The sequence below is a fragment of the Oryctolagus cuniculus genome, chromosome X (assembly GCF_964237555.1).
Source record: "Oryctolagus cuniculus chromosome X, mOryCun1.1, whole genome shotgun sequence".
In the NCBI taxonomy this organism is placed as follows: Eukaryota; Metazoa; Chordata; class Mammalia; order Lagomorpha; family Leporidae; genus Oryctolagus; species Oryctolagus cuniculus.
The window spans coordinates 116,923,848-116,949,268 of record NC_091453.1 but is presented as its reverse complement, the minus strand read 5'-3'; the positions used below and the strand labels follow the sequence as shown (position 1 = coordinate 116,949,268).

Sequence of the window (25,421 nt, the reverse complement as noted above, 5' to 3'; positions counted from 1 at the left end):
TGGACTTTTGGAGATAATTAGACAAGAAAAAGTGGTACTTGCTATCCCACTTTTAAATACTCCCTTTGCTGCCCTTGTCAGTGAATAGGGAAATCCCACCATTGTCTGACCTTGGTGAACTTAAATCTTCTCCCTTTCTCCCCTTTGAAATTATCTTCAGTCTTCAACCTGGTACGTGGTCATTCAGATGTTTTGATGAACCAGTGAAGAAAGAGCCAACTGGCAAGTGGTTCTGGTTATATTTATCTTTACAAAGCAAGAGTATTGGAAATCTCTCATTTTCAGAGTTTCAGAAAGACAGCCAATTCCTTCCTGCTCAAAAGTTACCAAGGCTGCTTCTGATTAGGCTGTCTGAATTCTTGCATTTTTACTCATCACAGTCATATCTGTTTGGGTTTCTGTCTCTCTCCTGGAGATGCCTCTTGAGAGCAGGTCCCCTCAGCTTCCTTACAGCTCATCTGAGGCCTGCCAAAAGAGATTGGCAGAAAATAATCAGCATTCAATGCTCTGATAACTCATATAACTCTCTCTGGAAAGAATGCTAAAACCTGGTTCTCAAGTGAACTCAGAGTAGAGTCTTTGGAATGCAATTTAGATTTTATATTCTCGTGGAATGGGAAGAGAACAGAGATGTGAGAATTATGAAGACAGGAAGTATGAGGACAGGAGCTAAGAATGATTTTTCCTGAACCTAGACAAGGAGAGGAGGGCTGGAAGATCAAATGAGAGTAGATTCACCCTGCTTAGAGAACTTAGGAGCACTGGAACTAAGCAGACAACATTGAAAGTCTGTGAATCTGGAGCAGATCTTGAAGTTCCATACAAAGATACAATTGTGAACTGTTAGAATAAAAGGAGAAAAAAGTATTTTGAAATGGATGCGAAAAGACAGTTCTTCCTTTTGTGTCCATACTATTGGCTTGAGATGGCAATGGGACAGAAAAGAAAGGCAAAATCTGCTTCTCTATGATGGACTGCAATTCTGGCTTTCACACATGCCTCCCTGAGATGGACAGGGCCTTGACACAGTTCCCCTTTGAGAATTTGAGAGTGGTACTCTTACTCTTTGAGTTCTCAAGCACCTAGAAAATGAACATTTTAGAAAGCATGAAACTATTTGCTTTATTCATGGCTAATGATTTGGATCAAAGTTCAAAATGATCTTTCATTTTCCACTGAATTTACCCTGTGTAAGTCACAGATTTTTGTGCGTTCTCTTGATGGATGAGAGAGAATGCATGTGGCCTGTAGGTAGACAGATCACAGAGAATTAAAGACCCCCTTTCAGCCAATAATGTGTCATATATTTTCCTGTCCATGGAGATCAAAGAATAAAGAATGGGTATAAAAAGTCACAGGTACTGTTTGTGGGCTGACAAAGAACACATAGCAGGGGGAGAGTGTATATTCCTAATTTTTCAGGATTATAATATTTAATTTGGGGTAAAGGAAATAGAGCAAGAAAGGCATCCCTACAGGTACCTATAGAAGCATCCAGTCATCAGCTTTGATGCAGTACTTCCATGAGTTCATGGCATAGAGCTTAGTTGTCTATCAAAAATGCTATAGGACATGCTCAAGCTGACTTACCTCAAACGGTAGAGTTAGAAACATACCAGGGGATTCCAATTCAATCCCATCGAGGTGGCATGTACCAATGCCATCTCACTAGTCCAAGTGATCAATTTCTGTTCACAACTGATCATAATGATAGGACTAAGAACCAAAGGGATCACATAAACAAGACTAGTGTCTGCAAATACTAGCTGATAGAATAAAAAAGGGAGAGAATGATCCAACATGGGAAGTGAGATACACAGCAGACCCATAGAATGGCAGATGTCCTAAACAGCACTCTGGCCTCAGAATCAGCCCTTAAGGCACGCGGATCCGGCTGAAAAGCCCATGAGAGTATTTCAGGCATGGAAAGCCAAGACACTCTGGGGAAAAAAAAAAAAACCTAAATGAAAGATCTCCGCAAGTGAGATTCCAGTGGAAAGAACGGGTCATCAAAGTAGGAGGTACCTTTCTCTGAAGGGAGGAGAGAACTTCCACTTTGACCATGGCCTTGTCTAAAAATGATCAGAGTCAGTGAACTCAGGGGGCTTCCATAGCCTTGGCAGCTCATGACAAGAGCCTAGGTTGATTATTGATGCCATAAACAAGAGTGTCAATTAGTTAAGTCAACAACAGGAGTCACTGTGCACTTACTCCTCATGTAGGATCTTTGTCCTTAGTGTGCTGTACATTGAGATTTAATGCTATAACTAGTACTCAAACAGTATTTTTCACTTTATGTTTCTGTGTGGGAGCAAACTGTTGAAATCTTTACTTAATGTATGCTAAACTGATCTTCTGTATATAAAGAGAATCGAAAGTGAATCTTGATGTGAATGGAAGGGAAGAGGGAGTGGGAAAGGAGATTGTTGCGGGTGGGAGGGATGTTATGAGGGGGAAGCCATTGTAATCCATAAGCTGTACTTTGGAAATTTATATTCATTAAATAAAAGTTAAAAAAAATGCTATAGGTAGTAGATATGGGTTAGAAAAACAGAGCTAACTTGTTTATATGTTTGTTGTTGCAACTTTTTAGTAAGTGCTTCCCCCTTATTAAATATTCCTAAAGTCTCCTCTGGGTATGTTTACATCTAATATCCACCTCAAAGTGACCATCCCAGTAATTCTATGGGCATCCTGGAAGTAGCTTGTGGATAGAATTTGCCTGAGCAAACTGTGAGCCCTCTCACTTAGGAGAAGTGGAGGAAAAGGTGTGGAAAAGTCATCCTCATGTTTTCAATTCCATCTCCTCATTTTTCCTAAGGAGTATTCCTTTCCTGAATCAGAACTTCTTCCTTCTTTAGCTTTTTCATGCACACTGTTCACAATCTTGAGAATAAACAGCAGAAAAATAAGAGGCTCCAGGAATTAGTGCTTAGCAGGAACTTCTGGATTTTCCATCCCACACCCAAAATATTTGGCCCTCTTTTTTAGACCTGTCTTTTGGTGAAATGATTCATCTCCATGGTTCCTGGAATTTGACCAAAAATGACATGTGCTCTGAACTGGGAAACATCCTCCTACCGTTCAGAATCAATTTAAATCAGTCATTCATCAATTATTTTCAACAAATTTTTATTGGGCATTGACTGTGTAGCAGGAATTGTGCCAGGAGATGGTAATAAAGTGGAGGATAAGACCTACTTCCAATATTTAAGGCATTCAAGGTCTGGTAGAAGCAGCCCATGGTTTTATTTTGTTTTCCCATGAATTAAATTCTGAAAGAGTGACTATTTGAATTAAGATGCTAAAACTCTCTTCTACCTTGACCTCCCTTTTCTTTTGGAAAGGGGTAGGCAGGGGCCCTTTAGCCCCTGCAACCTCCACCCTAGTCAGCCTTGGAAATCCTCGAAGGGTGCTTCTGATGGAGCAAGAGACATTTCAAGTTTGGAGAGGGTAGTGGGAGTTAGAAGCAGCTTCTCTAGGAAAGCAATGAAATACAGAAGGGTCAGATGATTCACATGATGGACTAAGAAGCCTCAGAGAGTTTCGGTATTATTGACTATGAGCTCATTGGGAGGTCAGGGAAGAGAAAAGGGCTGTTCCTGGGGATACACTGAGCATCTGATTTTGTATCTACATAAATTCTGAGAAGGCATGGATGGAGTGGAGAAGAAGAGTCAAGTAAGATGGGACTACCCTACTTGGCGCTTCTGTGTTGGCCCCAGAAATCAAGTAAAATGGTAAAAAAAAAAAAAGTAACAAAACTGTGTCTCTTTGAAGATAAGGATGTGAATGGATTGTTCTGTTTGCTGCCTTGTTGGCCTCAAAACCCCATATTTTTTTTTCCAAATAAATTATAGCACAGGAGGCGGGCACACCTTGGGAAAAGAGGCTAGTAAAAAGCTAGGCTTGATCCTGAATTAGAGGGAGAGAGGCTGTCTGAGTTTGAGGAGCAGAGAAAAGAAGGAAGCAGTTAGGCGATTGGAGGTGGGCCAGAGCTTAGAATAAAGAGGTTCCGCTAGGCACGTCCCCAATACTGCTTACACGACCCAAGCCCTCTGCTTGGATCTCAAACCTCAAGGGACAGATAAAGGGGAGCAGAGGAAAAGCGGGGTTTGGATCTCACGAATTAACCTGAAATGAAAAGTCAGCAAAAACCACTGGGTGGCAGCGTGGTGTGCGGGCGCAGCTCTGCAGTGCCGGCTGCTGCTGCTGCTGCTGCTGCTGCCGCGGGGGCTGAGCCCATCTGGGCACCTGGCCTCTCCGAAAAGGCTACAAGTGTCGCTACGCAAAATACCTCAGTGAAGGTGGGGGGTTGTGTCGGTGAGTCGGAATCTGGGGCAGGGGTCTGGCGAACTTCCTTGGGGCGGCAGTCCGGACGCGATCTGGCCAGCTAAGAGTCAAACACTATGGAAACACCCCCACCCCACCACCCGCCATCGCCAAGAAAACCTCCGCTCCTTTCCCTCAACTGCCTCATCCTGGTGCCTCCTCCATCATTGTTTCTTCCCGAATATCCTTTCGGGGATAGGAGAAGCACTTTGGTGATGGGGAAGCGCCTAAGCCCCTACAGGTGTTAGCCCCGGCAGCTGGCCAGGGACGGGGGGTGGGGGCTGGCGGGGGTGGGGGGTGGGGGGGTGGGGGCGGCCGGCGGCGCGGAGGGAGGGGCCGCCGCGGGGGGAGGGGGCTGCAGCGAGGCCGTCGCGCTCTTCGCGAGGGTGCCTGTGAAGGCTGAATCCGTTTGCAGCGCCTGTGCCGCGCCCAGAGCAGCAGCCACAGCGAAGATGCGAGGTCATTACCTGTTTGATCCCTGTCGGAAAGCTGGCACGGGCCAACTTTTCCCGATTAGCAGGCCAAGAAGTTGCAAGGACTAGTGGAAGACTCGGAGGGGCCAGGGCGAGGGCGCGCTCCCCAGCGCGCTGCCTTCCCCCTCCTCCCGCCTGCCGCCCGCGCTCCCGGCCTCTCCCCCGCCCGCGCTCTCTCCCTCCGCCCGCCTCTCAGCTCTGGCCCCCTCCGCGCGGCACAGGGCGGGGGGTGCTGCGAAACTCCGACCCAAGCCACTTGGACTTGCACAGTGTCCTCGGGGCGCAGGGGCCGAGCGCACGCAGTCGCGCAGCTCTGCCTCCGCCTGCCAGTCTCGCCCGCGATCCCGGCCCCGGGCTGTGGCGTCGGCTCGGACCCAGGCAGCCAACAGCCCGCGCAGGAGCCGGACCACCGCCAGAGGAGCTCAGAAGGCATGCTGAGCCCCCTCCTCGGCTGAAGCCCGAGTGCGGAGAAGCCCGGGCTAGCGCCGGCTTAAGGAGACCAAGGCGGCTAAAGCGCGACGCAGAGCGGGCGAGCAGCGGAGGAGAAGGAGGAGGCGGCGAACCCAGAGAGGGGCAGCAAAAGAAGTGGTGGTGGTGGGCGTCGTGGCCATGGCGGCGGCTATCGCCAGCTCTCTGATCCGTCAGAAGAGACAAGCTCGGGAGCGCGAGAAATCCAACGCCTGCAAGTGTGTCAGCAGCCCCAGCAAAGGCAAGACCAGCTGCGACAAAAACAAGTTAAATGTCTTTTCCCGGGTCAAACTCTTCGGCTCCAAGAAGAGGCGTAGAAGGAGACCAGGTCGGAAAGAGCTTTAATCTTTTTTATATACATAGACTTTAGGAGTGTTCGGGGTCTGGGGGCGAGTATGTATGCGTAGGTAGTTTGCTGGTGGCCCATCTTGTGCGGATGAGGCCACCTAGCTGGTGTGCGTGCGTGGGAAGACGATTGCTTTCTCGCCTCCTTCGTAACAGTAACAGGCTTGCTGCATTGCAACTGCCCTGGGACAGGCGCACAGCCTGGGGGCGTATCCAGCCCTGGAGGCGCGCCCTCAGCTTCAGACATGGCACATGTGTGTGTGTGTGTGTGTGTGTGTGTGTGTATGTGTATGCATGCATGCCCGGTGGTCTCTAGGCAGGCGTGAACCAGTCATGCCTATCGTGTAAGGTGTGAAAATTGCGGGCGTGGAACTGAGCAGACACTGTCGCCCCCCCCACCCCACCCCGCCCGTCGCAGGAGAATCTGGGGAATCCCCCTGTCTTGCCTTTGTCTCTGCCTGTCAGACCCTTCCCTACAGCTTCCACTCCCAAGGGACGTGGGCTTCCGCTATCTAGGTTTTCCGTTTCTTTGATTACTTTTTAGCTTCTCGGGACAGACTTGACTTGTGGTGCAGCTTTAAAATGTTTGCTGGGGGGAGGAGTGGCTTCTAGAACCTTGCCGCAAAGAGCTCAGTGATCTAGTTAGACTCCTAGAAACTGATTACTTATAACTAAAATGCAGGATTGAACAGGGAACTTAAATTCATAACCAGATTGTGGGTCTTTTTGAATCATTCCAGTGATAAGAGTAGCGCGATTTTCAGGTGAGGGGGAATTCAAACAGCCATAGGTGTCGGGTTGCGTCAAGGTAAACCTTCAGTGGAAAATGCAGCTTATTTTCCAGCCTGAATCAAATGAATCTATTACACGATCTTCTTACCCATTATGATAAGAATATTACCACAAATCGGATTTACTCATCGGGCTGTTCTTTTTTTTTCTGTTTGTGTGTTCTACACGCCATGGAATGGAAACCCAAACATAGGTTTTCTGTTTGCAGAAAGTTCTTTTTTAATGCATTAGCTCTAAATTAAGCATAGTTGAAAAAGGCTTAAAGCGAATGCAAAGCATGCTTATGTGGCTCGAGTAATCACGTAAATATTATTTCAGCGCAGGTGGCTGTATTCAATAAAAGCAAATATTGGATAACTTTGCTGTTATTGGTGAATTACGTACTTGATTAACCTATGGTGATTCATAATTGAAAATTATTTTAATTAAGAACTCATATTTTGGATAATCATATGTCTGTTACTAAATTTGAAAATAAATATGTACTAATTTTCTCCCCACCAACATAAGTCCTGCTGTTTTCACACATATTTTCCTTTAGGGATAATTAATATGATAGGGTATGATGATATATGATAGTTATTTTATCCCCCTTCCCTTTTGTGTGGAAGCCTCAGTTTTATAAATATATGTCCTTTGATGGAATTCCAAGTTATTTATGCATTTTAACCTTCTTAGAATGGAGGGGGTTATTTATTCAAATTGTAATTCTGAAAGAAATCTTTGCTAGCAGGTTTCTGATTGTTGGTCAGCAAACAACTCCAAATTATCTTTGTTATTTCTCTTTTTCCTTCTACATGACAAATGGAACATTGTTAAAAGGCAGAATTTGCCATTTGCTAGCCCATCCCAAATGTTTAATGAAAGAGCAACCCATTCTATAAGCCAAAGGACTGGCTGTCAGAAACTGGAGACCCTGTCAGAGTGTTAGGGCTTTAGCAACACTGTAAAGCAGCAATCAAACCTTTCTTCAGTTTCGAGATTTATTCTGAAACTTATAGTTGGATTTCATTCTTCTAGAGGACTCTAAAAGTATAGCTTCACCTTTTCCACTAAAATATCTAAATGAAGCCAAAATTTTGAATTCTGGATCTTTTCAACTATGTAGACATACTTTATCAATTGATATAAACCATTGTTCTCTTTGCAGAGCCTCAGCTTAAGGGTATAGTTACCAAACTATACAGCCGGCAAGGCTACCACTTGCAGCTGCAGGCAGATGGAACCATTGATGGCACCAAAGACGAAGACAGCACTTACAGTAAGTGACTGCAAAATAAATACTATATGCCAGCATGTTGTTGACACTGTGTTCCTTTTATTTTTTCTTAAATAAACAACCCCTACTAAATCCTGAAGTGAATGCAAAATATGTCCGCACTGTATAATCTCGTGTACTCAAGTTAACCAAAAGGAAGTTGGACATGAAAATATCTAAAATAGTGAGCTAGAGCAAATAATGTTGACACCATCTGAAGAGCAATCCAAATGTCATCTCCATGGTAATCTAGATAGATTTATGGCTGTCCTTTGGGTTTTATTACTTTTTTCCCACAGAAAATTTACTCACCCACATACTGATCCTGAAATAGCATGTTATCTACTCTTAAGAAGCCAATCTCATCCCAAGAGACAGGAGTGGTTTCATACACACTATCACTTCTGCTACCCCCTACACACACATACGTGCACACACACACACTGATAAGACTAATGGGGATTTTAATGGTGAGATTCCTTCCACAGGTGGATAAAGGGATTTCATTTAGTGCTTTATTTTTAGCCATGGTTTAAATAAAAAAGGGTAGGAGCGTGGGTGGGAGGGAGGGTAGGGGGGAGTGCCACTATGTTCCTATAATTGTATAAAGAAAATATACGAAACTTGTATAACTTAAATAAAATATATATGTAAATAAGACCAGATTGGAGACCATAATGGTGAACCTATAAAGGAAGCACATCAAAAATATAATTTTTAGTTGCTATTATCGAAGGAAGCTGATTATATGATGTCACAGGACCTCTTACTACATATTCTTTATTTGGGATAATAAATGTATAACCTCACTAATAGTGCACGCTATTCTTCAATTATAGTAATTGATGTTTGCTTGCATTTCATAGAGTCTTGCAGACCTGTAATTATTCTGTGAGGCTAAAATCACTTAGTTTTCAAAATTTGTTCTCTGTTTTCCACCACTGCTACAAAATTTCTCACAGATTTTGATAATTTGGGGAAATAGTCCCATTGTCAACTCAGACATGGTCAAGGAAAATAGGACTGAATGCTAATGAGTACTATACAGCTTTCTTAGAGATCATGGTTATGGAAAACAAAGCCATAGAGAAGGGGACCCAATGGTAAGTGATAAAGAGTTTCACACCTTTTACAAATGCTTCTGGGGCTGATAACAAAGTTGTGACCTCAAGAGGAGGTCACCTTTAGTTACCCTAGAAGAAACCTCTGTTGATGTCTCCGATAAAAATCCTCCATACCAAGTGGTTCTTCACTGTCTTGTGAAATACTGTCACTTTGGTGATATTAATGTTTTGTGCATACTCTCTACTTGAAACAATTAGCCAAGTGTGACTAGAAGGATTTGTTGTAATCATATAATAGCAATTAGTACACTGATGATCCAACATAACATTTCTAAAAACTACAAGTATAGATCAGTGTTTGGGTGGGGAAATTATGGGATGTAAGCTGAATTGTTTTTCAAAGTGCCTGTGGAAATGGGTGGAAGGGGGAAGTTCATGATTAACTGGCAGACAGCTCCACAATGTCAGGTCTTCCCCCCCATTTATTTATTTTATTTTATATTTTTTTGACAGGCAGAGTGGACAGTGAGAGAGACAGAGAGAAAGGTCTTCCTTTGCCGTTGGTTCACCCTCCAATGGCCGCCGCAGCCGGCGCGCTGTGGCCAGCATACCGCGCTGATCCAATGGCAGGAGCCAGGTGCTTCTCCTGGTCTCCCATGGGGTGCAGGGCCCAAGGACTTGGGCCATCCTCCACTGCACTCCCTGGCTACAGCAGAGAGCTGGCCTGGAAGAGGGGCAACCGGGAAAGAATCCGGCACCCCGACCGGGACTAGAACCCGGTGTGCCGGAGCCGCAAGGCGGAGGATTAGCCTAGTGAGCCGCAGCGCCGGCCACCCCCCCATTTATTTTTAACATTTTCTCCAGGTACAAATCAAAGAAGTATTTTGGGTCGAGTGTTCACAAGTGCATTCTGAAAAGGAAAAAGGAAAAAAAAAACCAGAAGGTTTATGTGCTGTGTTTTATTAACAGTGATGTGCTAAATCCATCAAGATCACACTGTTTTTAACCATTTTAGAGGATATACACATATCATACATACATAAATTGAGTCTTCTTTTCAAACCATGAATTCTTAAATCATGTAGTAAGTTTTACTCTTTAGTATCTACATGTGCATATCTTCTGCCTTTGGTTGCCTTATAACACTAATACATGTGATACTTCTGTATACTAGTAATATTAGAAGATGTTAAAAGAACATAGCCTGGAATGTAACTAGAAAAACTAGTTACTTGTTACTAGAATCTGTTTTTTTTTTAAAGATTTTTATTTATTTATTTCAGAGGTAGCATTACAGACAGTGAGAGGGAGAGACAGAAAAGTCTTCCATCTGCTGGTTCACTCCCCAAATGGCCGCAATGGCCGGAGCTGTGCCGATCCAAAGACAGGAAGGAGCCAGGAGCTTCTTCCTGGTCTTCCATGTGGGTGTAGGGAATCAAGCAGTTGGGCCATCTTCTACTGCTTTCCCAGGCCACAGCAGAGAGCTGGATTGGAAGAGGAGCAGCTGGGACTAGAACCAGTGCCCATATGGGATGCTGGTACTGCAGGAGGAGAAATAACCTACTGTGCCATGGTGCTGGCCCCTGGAATCTGTTTTAAGGCACATAGAAACAAAAAGAGGCAAGTCAACCAAAGGTAAAAGTGTTACCATAACATGGTTCATACAAATGCCACCCCTGATGGGAAGGGTAACCAGACAGTCAAGGAGCTCCCTTAGCTTTTCATTGAGGATATTGTGGGGCATAGTAAGTATGTTAAAAGATTAAGTTTACCTGTCAAAATGGAAGTGTATCCATCTGAATTTATGTTTCTTCCCCTAAAGCCATGAAACTTTCTTAGCAGGAAGTTTTCATTAGTTATTCCAAGTGAGTGGAATAACAATCTGTTATTTTTTTGTTTTTACAAGATTTCTTTAATATGTATTCTTGGTATTTATATTTTTCTAACTCAGTCTTATGCTATTTTTATCATTCAGTTCAATTTGATTGATTTTGTTATTTTAATTCTGATATGGTAAGCAAGATCATGATAAAAATAAATCAGTTCACACTTATCCAGACATCCATTTCTAAAAACATGTCTGATGTGTATTTAACCTTACCTTATGTAGATTTATTACAATGGTAAATGTCAGTCCAGCCGCCGGCCCCTAGTCCAATGAAATTTCATCATGAGCAAATCAGCCATTATAAATTATGTATTTTCCCTTGAAAAGGAAAAAATGATGGACATTTCATGGCAGTAATTTGATTGTATCTGTATTTGATGCAGTGAAGGATGTTTTAAAGGCATGATTTGCCCTTTATCCTAAAACCTGCAGTAGCACTACTTGTTCAGTGCGGCATGTCTTCCCAATCTATATTAATTATTTTTTAATTACTCCTTTTGAGAAATTGACCTTAGCCCAACTGATGAAACATGGTTTCAGTGTTGTCTTCAGCAAATATTGAGAGCCAAATTGTTGCACAGTTCTGAGAAAACAGTCCCTTCAAGGGGTGAAGTGATTATTTTTATGTAGCCACAACAACAGAAACAGGCACTTTACTTTATTAAAAGCTAAAGCTTTTTTAAAACTTGAATGTGTTTTAGGTTTGAGTACATAAATGAAATAGATTATTTTCTTATATTTAGAATTTTTTAAGATTTATTTATTTGAAAGAGTTACAGAGACAGAGAGGAGAGATAGCGAGAGTAAGAGGGAGAGTTAGAACAATCTTCCACCTGCTGATTCAGTGCCCAAATGGCTGCAATGGCCAGGGCTGGGCCAGGCCTAACCAGGGACTAGGATCCAAGAGCTCCCAGATGGGTTCAGGGATCCAAGAGCATGGACCACCTTATGCTGCTTTCCTATGCCATTACAATGGTAAATGTCAGTCCAGCGCTGGCCCCTAGTCCAATGAAATTTCATCATGAGCAAATCAGCCATTATAAATTATGTATTTTCCCCTGAAAAGGAAAAAATGATGGACATTTCATGGCAGTAATTTGATTGTATCTGTATTTGATGCAGTGAAGGATGTTTTAAAGGCATGGTTTGCTCTTTATCCTAAAACCTGGATCAGAAGTGGAGCAGCTGGGTCTCGAACGAGTACCCATATAGGATGCTGGCACTGCAGATGGTGACTTAACTCACTGTACCACAATGTTAGCCCCCGTTTAGCATATTATTTATTCTGATCCAAATATCTTAAGTCTATGAAGAAGTTCTGTACATTTTGAGAAACAGAGACATATAGGATGACATTGATCCTTTCCAAACTCACCTTTGATATAATTTCTTTGCATTTTGGTCTGTGAAGATTGTTCCTTTAGCTAGATTATAACCCAGCTCATTTATAATCTTGAGTGTCTAAAGAAAATAATAAATTGGACTAATATGGCTAGCCACTCTATATTTTCTGGTGTCTTCAAATTTCTCTTTTGGATTTGTTTGTTTTTGAATCAGGCTTTATAGGAATTTATAGTACATAGTGAAAAAATAATATTCCATGATATAGTTAATACCATTATTCAGGAACTGATAATCTCAGATATGGATTGCTGATCTTTGCTTTTCTTCCTCCTACTCTTATCTGGTGTTTGAAATTTAAGCATTCAATTGCTCATTAAAAACCCCAAATCAGAGTTCTTGGTGAACAACATGAAAATCAAATCTCTTCCTCTCTTTCCCTATTTCTCTCCCCTCTTCTTACAACCTGCATTCAAAGAACTAAAAAAGTTCCGAATGTTGCAAAAGGTGAAGTTCTAGAAGTAATTCTGAATTTCATTTATCCTTCTCCAGTATCTACTACTATGGCTTACCTAGGTTTCATATGTAGCAGTTGTAATAGTGGTCAAGTGGTATTATAGTACTTTGACTTTTAAACCAAACCTATATGGAAGTTTTGGTTTGGTGCTTTATATCAGAAATTTTAAACTGGGTTTTTATGATGAAATTGTGGTATATTACTTCTCAAAAATACATTATCATGGTTTCACCATAAAGTTTGCTTTCAAACCATAAGTGCCTATTGAGCACCTGCTGTGAGCAAGGCAACATCAACAGAAAGAGATATGACATATATATGACATGCTCAAAGAAACCAGATTTCTTGCCTGTGAGTTTAGTTGTTGAATATAGCATGAGATCCTGGCTTGCAATCTGTGCAATTATTTTTCCTTTACCTCATATAACAGAAGGGCACAGTGTTTTAATATGATGAGTATTGAATGAAGTGCCATTGGTGGCATGTGTTAGGGAACACTTGTATTTTGAACTGTACAATATGTCCTAGCTCCTCTTCAGTAACACTCTGGTTTTAAGGGAAAGACAAATTGTAGGCTCACCAAGGAATACTTGATTCTTCCCTAATATTTCTCATCCATATTACCACATCTACCACAGCAGAATATATATGCAGACAGATAAACAGTCCCAGACAAACTGTTCTTTCCCATGGGGTGAATCCTTTCTGTTCTTCTTCACAAAAATGATACCAGACTGATATATCATCCACAATAAACACACACACACAAGACAAAAATCACCAATGTTGGTCAGTGACTCCTGAGGGAAAGGTGCACAGGCTATTTTCAAAAGATGTGTGTGGCAAACACTACATTTTATAAATGTACTGCTTTATTTTTATTCATGGTGTGGGAGGGAGTAGACAGCTGGTAGTGGGAGGATACCCACTGGTTGTCTCCAGTGAGTGGTGTGTGGTTGTGAGGAGAGCCTGGATGTAAGTTTCACGCAGACCTTTAAATGGAGAAATGACGGCCTTGTTGGCACCAACTGGCTGCCCACTTGTGACTATTTTGCAGAAAAAAATGATAAAATGAAAACACAAATTCATTATTTTTTGTTCATATAACTTTGGTCTTAGAGACCAAAAAGCTAAGTTCTCTCTCAACTGTATCTTGGAAAATGTTGATTCTTTAAGAAATACTACTCTGGGAACATGGGACTAACTACAAAATAACGTTTTAGCAAGGCTCAGATTTATTTTGAGGTTCTTGCATTGGGAATGATACAGATAATTTGGATGAGTGCATTGGTTGGTCTAGTGTCATTTCTGAGTCAAGAAAGCTCTCCACAACTGGTCCATCTTAACTGTGCCTGTGAGAATTTTAGAAATTATATAGAGGAGCATACCTTAGTTTGTTGAGGATGATACTATTTAATGTACCAACTCCATGACTGGTTCTCTCCATCTGCAACACTATAAAATGTAAAGATATGGAATTGTGCTCAAAGTCTTCAAATTTGTCCAATGTGTTGAGAATGTAGTTGTAGTTCCAGTTATGCTACTGGAACCATGAATCAAATATACTGAAATGTGGAATGAAATTCTGTCTATCTGCATGTGTCTAAATATACATGTGTCTATCCTTACCAATTACATACTACTTTGGGAGGACCAGACAGTCCTGCTGCAAACATTGAAAAACTGTGAAATTCAGGATTTTAACACTGTTTTCACATTCTTTTTAATGTCAGCTCTGTTTAACCTCATCCCTGTGGGTCTTCGAGTGGTGGCTATTCAAGGAGTTCAGAGCAAGCTGTATTTGGCAATGAACAGCGAGGGATATTTGTACACCTCGGTAAGGCTTTGACAATTTGCATGCTTTCATGGTTTTAGGAAAGAAAATGCTATTGTATATGTTTGATGTGTACTGATTTTGGTGATGACAGAAAGTGTTCTTTATGAGAATGTCTTATGTGAAAGGACAGATTAACATTGTGTAAAAATTATGGCTGTTGCTAATTAACCATTTGAAATTAATATTTTTAGTTTAAAATCAAAGATTCACTGAAGATTTTTATATACAATGCCATCTAGATTATTGTGTGGCATAAAGTGGTTTATCTTATTCTCTTGCATTGCAGCTATGGGAAACAAAGCCATTTCTTAACTCAGTTCAGCACATTCTGATCCATGTTTATCCCTAAAGGAATTATTGAAATCTCCCTTGGATCAACTCTAGGACACAAAGACCAGTCCTAGAAATGTATTTGGAGTTCCATACTGGAGTTTCATTTCTTATCCTCAGTTCAGTGAAGACACAGTTGTCTGCCTCTACTTTATACATAGTTTTTCCATCATGTACAATTCAGCCTCTTCTTAGAAATTCTTGCTTGTATTTTTCTTACAAGTTTGGAGTGAATGGAGTGAAAAACAAAATCTTTTTTCCTGGGAAAAATTAAATATAGTAGACTCAATTCAATAAGAAGCCTGGAAACAAATTGAACTTTTTAAAAAAAGTTTCACATTAAATATAAGTGAAAACAGTATAATACCAAGGTTAGGGTTTCACTCTTATCAGTAGATTTAGTCTCATATTATAGGAGACTTGACTAGATGAGTATTTTTAAATCTTTATTCTGAATTCATGCATTTTAAGAAAAAAATGAAGTGTTTAAAATAGACAAAATTGCTTGTCAAGCTTCCTAGTAGCTAGCCTTGAAAGAGGTTTTTACTTTGACGATATAAATGTATTCCTCAAACTGAAAATAAAACACTTACCTTTTTTAAGCACTTTCCCTCTCCCCAATCCCTGAATTTATCTCAAAGCCAGATGTATATTAAGACTCATTGCAGGCGTATTGGAAACCATGTTGTAACCCTGTATTTCAGAGACCAAAAAGGGAATGAGATATAGGAGAAGAATCAGACCAAAAAAAGGCCCATTCACTTAGTAAACCATGTGATCCTTTTCCTATAAAGACAAAAGATTGTGATAAGAAGATAATTATCAGCATACACTTCAAACCTGGTCACTCTCAGAATTTAACTCATCCAGTTAGTAAATGCAGAGGTTTTATACTTTTTACCAAATGATAGATTTGCATTTGTTGTAAACTTCATGAAATCTGTCAACTTTATTAATACAGAGCTTTTATTATAAGTGATAGGCAAAGGAATTTATTTTTCACATTTGTGCATTAAAGTAAGAATTTAATAATGAGGAATTTTTAGTTACCTCATTTATATCAACAGACTACCTACCTCATAAGGACCAGATGCAAAGGTAGGGTTTATAAGGAAAGAAATGCTTCTTGAAACTAGTATGCAGACATAAAGGAACATATAATAATAATGAATCCTGGGCATACTTTCGAAAAGGCAAATGATGGATAACATAGGAAATATGTATTGGTAAGGCATCTATAAATTCACTGAGTTGTGGTAGTCATCATTATGAAGCCCCTATGTAAAAGGCTAATTAAAAATAAATCTTGCTACAATACAGTGTTTTAAAAAATACTCACACATATTGGAAATACCATTTAAGTAAAAGTGGGAAAACCATTTAAATAAAGTAATACGTCAGGTGCCCCCACTCAAGAAAATTAAGGCAATATGTATTACATGTATGAAACTGACATTGAGAATCTGTAAACTACCATTCAAATTGACTGTTATTCCAGTAAATTGGAAAATTTCAATGTAAATTCATCACTAAGAAAGGTATCCCCTGGGAATTAGCATTGTAAATTGGTAGACTTCCTTTCCATGGTAGGAAGATCAATAGCAAAATGTGGGACACTTTGTATGTATTTCTTATTAAGGAGGAAAGATGCTGATTAATGATCTCGGAGTTCATATAGGAAAACTATCCAAATTAGTCTAGTTCAGGAAAGAAATCATTTCAGGATATATTTCCAATTCTTCCCAATACTTCTTATTGATTGCGGCTTGGAATTTCTTTGTCTTGTCTATCACCATACTCAGTGGCCGCCTTGTTTTGTTGTCATCTTATATAAAATGTGGTGCCTAGAATCTAAACAGGATGGAACTGTAAACTAATGACTGATATATCAACTTGTGTTGCTGAAACCAAAAAGTTCAATGCAATATGATACTTCATCAAGAGGAAAAGATGACAAAAGAGAAAGAACCACTCTTCCGTGCATACATCCGTGCATACATCCATGATGCTACTACTACTACAGAAATACTGTGTGTAGTTTGATTAACCATTTCTTAGCAAAGACAATATAAGATAAGACAATGACCAGAGGAGTAAGCGAAAAGATGTAAAGGACTACTGATGTAGGCAGTTAAAAAACTGGCGGAAGGAATTATAAAAATCTTGGTAAGGAATGACTAGAATCTGCCTTAAAATATACACAGTGTTAAGGCTAAAAGAAGATGAATTTCTGAGATATCTTAGAGGTAGAATCATTGGAATTTGGTTGCTAATTAGATTTGGACATTTGGAAAGAAAGCAGGGCCACCATATATGGTTGAAAACATATAGTTGCCCCTCACTTCAAAGATAAAAATTAAGTGTCTTTAGATAGAGGCTGTTTCAACAAATTTTCAAAAGTAGTGCTCAGTGAGTTATTAGGAGCTGTGAGGGAGAGCAAAAATTTGACATTTTGTTGTTTTTGGTTGATGGTGACGCTTTTAACCAAACTGGAATAAAAGAAACAGTGCAGACTTTGCAAAGAAGTTTCCTGAGGATAGTTTGAAATAAATATTTGAAAATATGAACTTAGAGCTTAAGGAATGGATGTGAGCAAGAGATAAAACTTGAAAGCTTGTAGATGTACATGGTGCTTGATGCCATGGTTGAGAGCACAAAAGAAAGTTTGTCAAATATTTGGGAATAGCAAATACCAGCATGGAAATGGCCAGCAAATGAAGAACTAATTGCAGAAGGTATAATCATAGTGCAAATGCTAAATGGGGAGACAGTTTAGAGAGAGTTTTAAGAAGAGTCATCAATGTCAAATGCTTCTGAGAAAGCAAGAACTATGAATTCACCTATAAAGATCTTTGGTGATCTTGACAAAAGCAGTTTCATTAGAATAGTGGAAACAAAAGCCAGACTGTAATATCTTAAGGAGTGAATGGGAATAGAGGAAGCAGAGGCAGTAGACATTGAATTCTTAAATGAAGGAGACACAAGGGTGAGTATTTAGGGGAGGACCCAGGATTGAGGAAGACTGATAATTCTTTGGCTAACTGTAAGACCCTTAGGTATATTTTTGAACTGAAGGAAGGAAGCCAGTAAAGAATCATTAAAGATAGGAAATAGGATCCTTTATGGAGTGGATCTATGGAGGGAATGGGAGAGTAATGGAATAAAATGTATAAATTGAAGGATTAGATTCACTTTCTATTATAGGAAGCAAAGAGCTAAATGCCAGATAAATGCAGGTCCTGAGTGTGCAGGTGATAGATGAGGAAGCTGAAGGATTTTGTGCCAGATAACTTGTATTTTCCCATGGAAGTAGAATGGCAGGTCATCTGCTGAAGTCAGAGGCATAGGAATGATATTTTTGAATAACAGTTGTTTTGGGAAAGGGGTGAACAGCCTAATAACCAGGAATTGGAAAACAATGTCCATGGGCAATCCAGCCCACCACTTGTTTTTGTAAATAAAGTTTTACTGGAACATAGTTAACCCCATTTATTTACTGTTTATGACTGCTTTTGTACTACAACAGCAGAGTTGAAGTTGCAATAGAGACTTTATATCCAATAAAACCTAAATTATTTATTAAATAACTTGACCCTTTGACAAACTTCTAGCTGATTCATAGACTCAGCCTTAGCTATTCAAAAGAATCACCTGGGAACCTATTAAAAATCCAATTTTTTCTACACCCAGACCAATTATAATCATAGTATCTGAGGGTGTGTCTGTGTTTGAATATTTTCTGAAGTTCTCCAGCTGATGTTTATGTATACCCTGTGTTGAAACCACTGATCTGTGGCTAAGAAAAATGAATGGTGAGTAGCATCAAAGATGCCCCAGTGAAGTCAGAAACCAGGAATTTATATATACTTCATCCTTTATCCACAATTTATGATACCAATCTCTTTCTACTCTTGCAAGCAAATTGCCTTTACATTTCTGAAGGGCTCTCTCTCTCTCCCTCTCTCCCTCTCTCTCTATTTTTTGTCAGGAAGAGTTAGACAGTGAGAGAGAGAGAGAGAGAGAGTTAATAGACAGTGAGAGAGAGACAGAGAAAGGTCTTCCTTCCATTGGTTCACTCCCCTAATGGACGCCATGGCCGGCGCTGCACCAATCTGAAGCCAGGAGCCAGGTGCTTCCTCCTGGTCTCCCATGTGGTGCAAGGACCCAAACACTTGGGCCATCCTCCACTGCCCTCCCGGGCCACAGCAGAGAGCTGGACTGGAAGAGGAGCAACTGGGACTAGTACCTGGCACTCGGGGTGCCGGCACCGCAGGCAGGATTAGCCAAGTGAGCCATGATGCTGGCCATGAAGGGTTATTTCTTAAGATGATGGAAAATGCTGATCCTTGGTAGAGCATTCTCATTTTATCTCCTTTTCTTTTTCAATTCTCTTTTACATTTCTGCTTTGATACCCTTCAATTTCAATTTTACGTATTTTTAAACAATTTCTTTCCCTCCTTTTGTTCATTAAGTAATGAAACAACACTATTGTTATAGAGATAGTAATTTACTTTCCATGATCAATCTTGGGATTCTTGCAGTGTACCTCCCCTCCCTTTTTTTTCATGATGCCATGGGGGACAGACTTGTTGTAGGCTCAAGTGTCAGTGAGCAACCATCTGTGATACGGAGAATCATAATTAGCCATTATTTCATAACATAATCACTTTTGTCCATGATAAAATTCTTTTTTGAGTGAAAAGTAAATTATCCTTCATTGTGTGTGGAGAACTTTATTCTTACCTTTGGTTTTTGTCAACCAATTTTATCTGTAACCCTGTAAGAGTTCCTCAAAGTTTCATAGTATCAATATTTCATAGTTGCAAGCTATTTATAATTTCTCAAAACTGCTTCAAATAAACATTAATTATAGAAAATCATGAGCATTAAATATGAAAATATGTTTGTGTCCTAGTATTGTTGTAATAATAGGAGTAAAGCATTCATATAAAATTTTTTTTTCAAAAAAATTAAAATATATAGAATCCTTTAGTTTATTTTTTAAAGTTTTATTTACTTACTTGAAAGCTAATTACAGAAAGACAGAGAGTGAGAAATCCCAAGATCTTCCATCTGCTGGTTCACTCCCCAAATGGTCACAACAGGCAAGGCTGGGACAAGACAAAGTGAAGAGCCAGCAACTCCATCCTGGTCTGTCATGTGGTTGGCTGTGGCCCAATACTTGGACCATCTTATGTTGCCTTTCCAGGTGCATTAGCTGGGAGCTGGATCAGAAATGAGCCACCAGGACTCAAACCAGGGCTATATGGGATGCTTGTGTCACAGGCAGCAGCTTAACCCCTGCACCACAACCCTGGCCCCAAGCACTCTTTTATTTTGATATGTTCCAGAACTTATACCAACAGTTTTATCCAAGTATTTACCTGTTATAAAAATATTGCTTGAGTTTAGGCAGAGGCAACTAAATGTGTAGACAAGTAAAACTTCTTTGACAAGTAAGGCTTCCATTGATGTGTTTCCAAAGGAGACTTAGGGGAGTGATGTTATTGCCATGTGTTATGGTCCTGGGATTACTTCAGCGGACTGGATGCAAGACCCTAAAACAGGTCTCTCTCAAGAGTCAGTTTGATGCCATGGGAATGAGGCAGTCTGTGTTTCTGACCCCAGGGACCCAGGCAGACTTGTGATCTGATTTAAGGGAATGGGTTCGCTTTTGCTCCTGGGTTATTTCCATATACCTTAAAGTTAACCAAGTTTCTTCTCCCATCACATGAAGTTGACATTATATATTATTCACAACTTCTTATAATACATTGGTCTCCAGAGGAATTACTAACAGAAATAGTGACAAATGAAAAAAATATCATCCCCTTAGTAGTTGGGGCACCTTAGCTTTGCTTGTTTTTGTTTTTCACAATGTAGGTTTGCTTTCCTTTAAGAATAAAAATGGCTTATGATTCATGTTGATTTTTAGGTTAAAATGCATTCATGAAGTTTTAAAAATAATTGTATGAGTTTTTAGTAACCAATATAAAATTTTAGCCACTGAAAAAAACAGGACTCACTTTTTAAACAAAGTAAATATTATAAATAGAAACATTAAATGGAAAACCTCTCCATGTGACCATTCCTGTAAAATATTACTTTTAGAAATATACTTGATAACTGAATTGTGTATATTGGAATGGCCTTTAAAAGTTCATGGAAAAGGTATATTATGAAAATAAACTATGTATGGATTTCAATTTTTATGCCAATATAAAGCTTATCTCTTGATTTCATTTGTCTAAGAGCTTTTTGAATCCTCTTCTGTAAGTAGGCATGTGTGGAAATATGCACAAATACAAGATATTTATTCTCAAAGACACTGACACTGAGATTGTTAACATTCTTGGTGACTTCAGAACCGAACTAACAATTTGATCTCTCAGATCTTTGACCTTTTGGAATTAATTTTCTTATTTCTCAACCTTCTTAAATCTCATAACTTTAACATTTGACCTTGTCATACTCCAGACCATTGACTCTTTTTCCTCTATCTTTTTAAAAGTAAGTTTACTGTTTCAGAATTCACAGACCAGTAAGCTATGCATTCTATGTGTTATCTCAATAGTTCTTAGTTTATTCACTAGGATGTATAACCATCACCACTATATAATTCAAGAATGCTTGTATCATCCTAAATGATGAGATACCATTTACCGAATATGTCCCATCCCTTTCCTTAGTCTTAGGCAATCACTGATCTACTTTCTCTCTATGGATTTGCCTATTTTAGAAATTTCAAAAAATTAAATCATATGATATATGACCTTTTATGACTGGCTTCTTTCATTTAACAGAGTTTTCAAGGTTCATACATGTGGCATATGTTAGTATTTAATTCCTTTTAAAAAACTGAATAATATTTCATACTGTAGCTCGGCCACATTTCGTTATCCAGTGATGGACATTTGTAATGTAGCCCCAGATACCTATATAGCTATTTCCTTTTCATTGTTCATATCTCAAATGGAATGGCATTTCTTTGAAAGGCCATATGTGACCATTCACTGTCTATGTCAATTTATCTTTCTAAAACAATTAACACCATTTTAAATTATTTTGCATGTTTGTTCCTCATCTGTCATGAGAATGTAAGCATTTTGAAAAAAAAAACATATTTTTTTTTGTTACTGTGTTCCAAGTGCCTTGATGAGTGCATGTTATTGGGTTCTCAATAAATATTTGTTGACTGCCCTAATTATTCTCAAAAAAGAAAGATAGATATGGACGTATGAGACCAATTTTAGTTCCTTTAAAAACCTTTTTATTTGGAAAAATATAGAAATTTATAGGAAATATAAAATTAATAACACAAAAATAATTTCATTCACCCTTTACTCATTTCATTTTACAATATTTGCTCCATAATTTCTTCTATCTATATATGTATATATCTATTTCATGCTTTTTTTTCTGAGCCTTTTTTATTATGACATTTCACCTTCAAATAATTTGGCATGTATTTCTTAAGATGGATATTCTCTTTTAAATCCATTCTTCATTTTCATTTTCAATTTAATTAATTTTAACAGATTCAGTATGATAAGTAGATACTAGCCTAAGAACATAATGATATTCCCTTCCTCTTTCCCTCCTACTCTCCTTCTTTCTACCTGTCTTTTTTTAAAGTATAGTGTAGTTATCAACTGCAGTAGATTTCACATTTACCCAATATTTGGTGTAATTTACTGTGTATATTAAAATTTTGTCAAGTGACAAATATGTTCTTTTTATGTATTTGAAAGAGAGAGACAGAGGGAGGGAGAGAGGAAGGGAAAGAGAGAGAGAGAGAGAATGAACATGAATATGAATATGAATGAGAATCTTCCATTTGCTTGTTCACTCCCCAAATGTCCACAATAGCTGAGATTGGGCAAAGTCAAAGGCAGGAGCAAAGAACTTCATCCAGCACTCCATCCAAATCTGCCACATGGGTTTCAAAGACCTAAGTAATTGACCTGTTATCTGCTGCCTCCCAGGGTATACATTAACAGGAAGCTGGATTGGAAGCACTAGAGGGCCTTGATATCAGACATTCTAATATGGCATGTGGGCATCCCACATGATAGGTTAACCTGCTGTATCATAACTCCTACCCTGGCAAATATGTTCTTAATAATAAGTTTTCCTTTTAATATAGGACCTAGCTTAGAGTCAGGTATTACATTAAGTTTCCGTGTCTTTTTAGTCTCCTTTAGTGTATAACATTTCCACAGTGTTTTTATATCAATGACATTTTGAAGAAATAAAAATTCCATCCTCCTTTAAAAAATATACATTCCTGAGGTGGGCATTATAGCACAGCAAGTTCAACCCCTGTTTGGGATGCCCTTATCTAATGACCAAATGCCTAGAATCAAGTCCCAACTCTGCTTCTGATTTATCTCCCTGTTAGTGTACTTAGGAGTCAGCAGATGATAGCCTAAGCACTTGGGCCCCTGCCACCTACCTGGGAGACCCAGATGGAATTCTTGGCTCCTCCCTTCATCCTGGCCCAGAGCTGGCTGTTGCCAGAATTTGGGGTATGAACCAGCAGATTGAAGACCTTTGTGTCTCTCTCTCTGTGCCTGTCACTCTGCCTTTCAAAAGGAAAATAAATAAATTTCAATAAGATAAAATAAAAGAAACATTCATAATTTGGGATTTGATGAATTTTTATGATTAGATTGAGGCTGAGCATTTCTAGGTGGAATATTGCAAGGCTGTATTTTGCCCTCCTGGAGTATCATATCTGGAAACATGCAATATCCTTCTGCTTCACATAGATGAAGTTGATTGTAATGATTGAATCAAGGTTTTGTCTGGTTTTCCAGTGTATAGCTCTCAGGTTTTCTTTAGAGGTTTGTTTGTTTCTTTTATTTACAACCAGTAAACAATGTATTGGGAGATACTTTGAGACCATGTTTATTTCCCGCTCAGGAGAGCCCATTTATTTTTATTTTTAATAATATAAAGAGAACAGATTTCATGTATTTGATAGATGCAGTTTAAGAATATATTGATATTTTCCTCCCTCCCTCCTTCATTCCTTCCTTTCTTTTTAAATTTTTGAATAATATATTTTTTAATTTTCTATGTAATCACAGACTTAATGCTGCAATAAATAAAGAGCTCAGTTTTTAATGTTGTATTTTCAGAAATTGCAAACCTTTTAGAAAACTAAAGTAATTAGTCAATGAATTGAGAAATAACTAGTGAGATGGGAAAGGGAATGGGAAGCAGGAAGGGAGCAGGGTGAGGGGCATGGGGGAAAGAACCACTGTATTCCTAAAGTTGTATCTATGTAAAATGCATTCATTAAATAAATAAAAAAAAAGAAAAAAAATAGCTAGTGATTCCCAGATATACTATATAAATTTACTCATATTGAATTAAGATATACAAATTGATGTTTTTTTTTTTCTTCAAAGTCAGTGAGAGTCATGAAATAGGATATTAGGAAATGAGTTTAGCATAGCTGTTCAGATGCCCACATTCCATGTCAAAATATCTGGGTTCAATCTATAGCTCTGGCTCCTGATACCAGCTTCCAGTCAATGCACACCCTGGGAGGCAGCAGTTATGGTTCAAGTAATTGAGTTTCCGTTATTCATGAGGGAGATCTGTGTTGCATTACAAGCTCTTGGCCTTGTCACAGCCCAGCCCCAGACATTCTGGGCATTTGGGGAGTGAACCAGCAGATGGGAGATGAAAGTGCTTGCTGGCTCTCTCTCTTCCCTCCTTCTCAAAAATATAAATATTTTTATAAATAAAATTTATTTTATAGTTTTATTTTAATTGCATTATTATGTTAATTATTTTATAGGTTCAATGTGCTTTGTAGATACTATTATAAGAACATAATGATATTCCTTTTCTCCCTCCCTCCCTTGATCCCTCCCCCTCTTTCCCTCCTATCTTCCTTCCTTTGCTCTGTTTTTTTTTTTTCTTTTAGTTTTTGCGATAAAATATTTTAGATTTATATTACAGGAAAAAGGCTTCATACTTCACCAAAGAAGAAGTTTAACAAGTAAAAAGTAAAAAAGATCCTATTGTAATGGAAATATAGAAAATGGCTATTAACAATAGTTGAATGAAAAAATGGCCATTTCAGTCATATACAATAAATTCTGAAGGAATTACAGGTCATTAAAACTATAGTACTATAATATTTTTAACCACTGGTTTTATAAAAGTAACTTTTAAGAATAATGTATAGTACCAAAGGATATTATAGATCCAGCATTCTCGTCACTGGGTTTCAATACAATTATTAAAAGAGGGTTATTTACATTGTCCCAAGTGCAAAAAAAGCAATTCTGATACATGTTTTCATTGCATAGTGTGTGTGTGGGGGGGTTTGTTCATGTTAAGATGCTACATGTGTTCAGTATGTTTACTTGCCAACTAGAGCTTACTCTTCTGATTTCTTTAGCTCCTCTGACTTCAGTTTAAGACTTACTTTTCAATTATATGAGTTTACATTTTTAGCTCATATTCTAATAATACAGAAAAGATGTTAAAGTTTAGATGAGTTCATTGATCAATTCAGAGTGATGAATATCCTCCTAGCAAACATTTGTAACATGTAAAATGTTTGAGTAATCTCAAATCTGTATGTAAGCAAGAGCATATAATTTAACTTCTAGAATTATTATCATAGTGCAGAGGTTTACAAATTTAATAGAATTAAATGGAGAACATTGGTTTAATCATTAAAGCTCTTTAGGGAAGTGAAATTGATTCAGTTATAAAAGGAAACAGATTTAAGTAAACAGGAGCAGTATAAT

The 25,421-nt window shown here is 38.9% G+C and overlaps 1 protein-coding gene across 6 annotated transcripts in view; it reads left to right on the top strand.

The window, feature by feature from the left end:
* FGF13 (fibroblast growth factor 13) overlaps positions 1 to 25,421 on the top strand; it is a 651,305-nt gene that overhangs the window by 534,979 nt on the left and 90,905 nt on the right. For 5 of the 6 annotated variants that reach the window (XM_008273437.4, XM_008273439.4, XM_070066949.1 and 2 more), the window contains 2 exons: positions 7,561 to 7,671; positions 14,212 to 14,315. In XM_008273437.4, the coding sequence (XP_008271659.1) occupies positions 7,561 to 7,671; positions 14,212 to 14,315 (215 nt within the window). Of the gene's footprint in view, positions 1 to 4,708; positions 5,602 to 7,560; positions 7,672 to 14,211; positions 14,316 to 25,421 lie in introns of those variants that run through there. The other variant, XM_002720518.5, reaches the window with a different exon arrangement.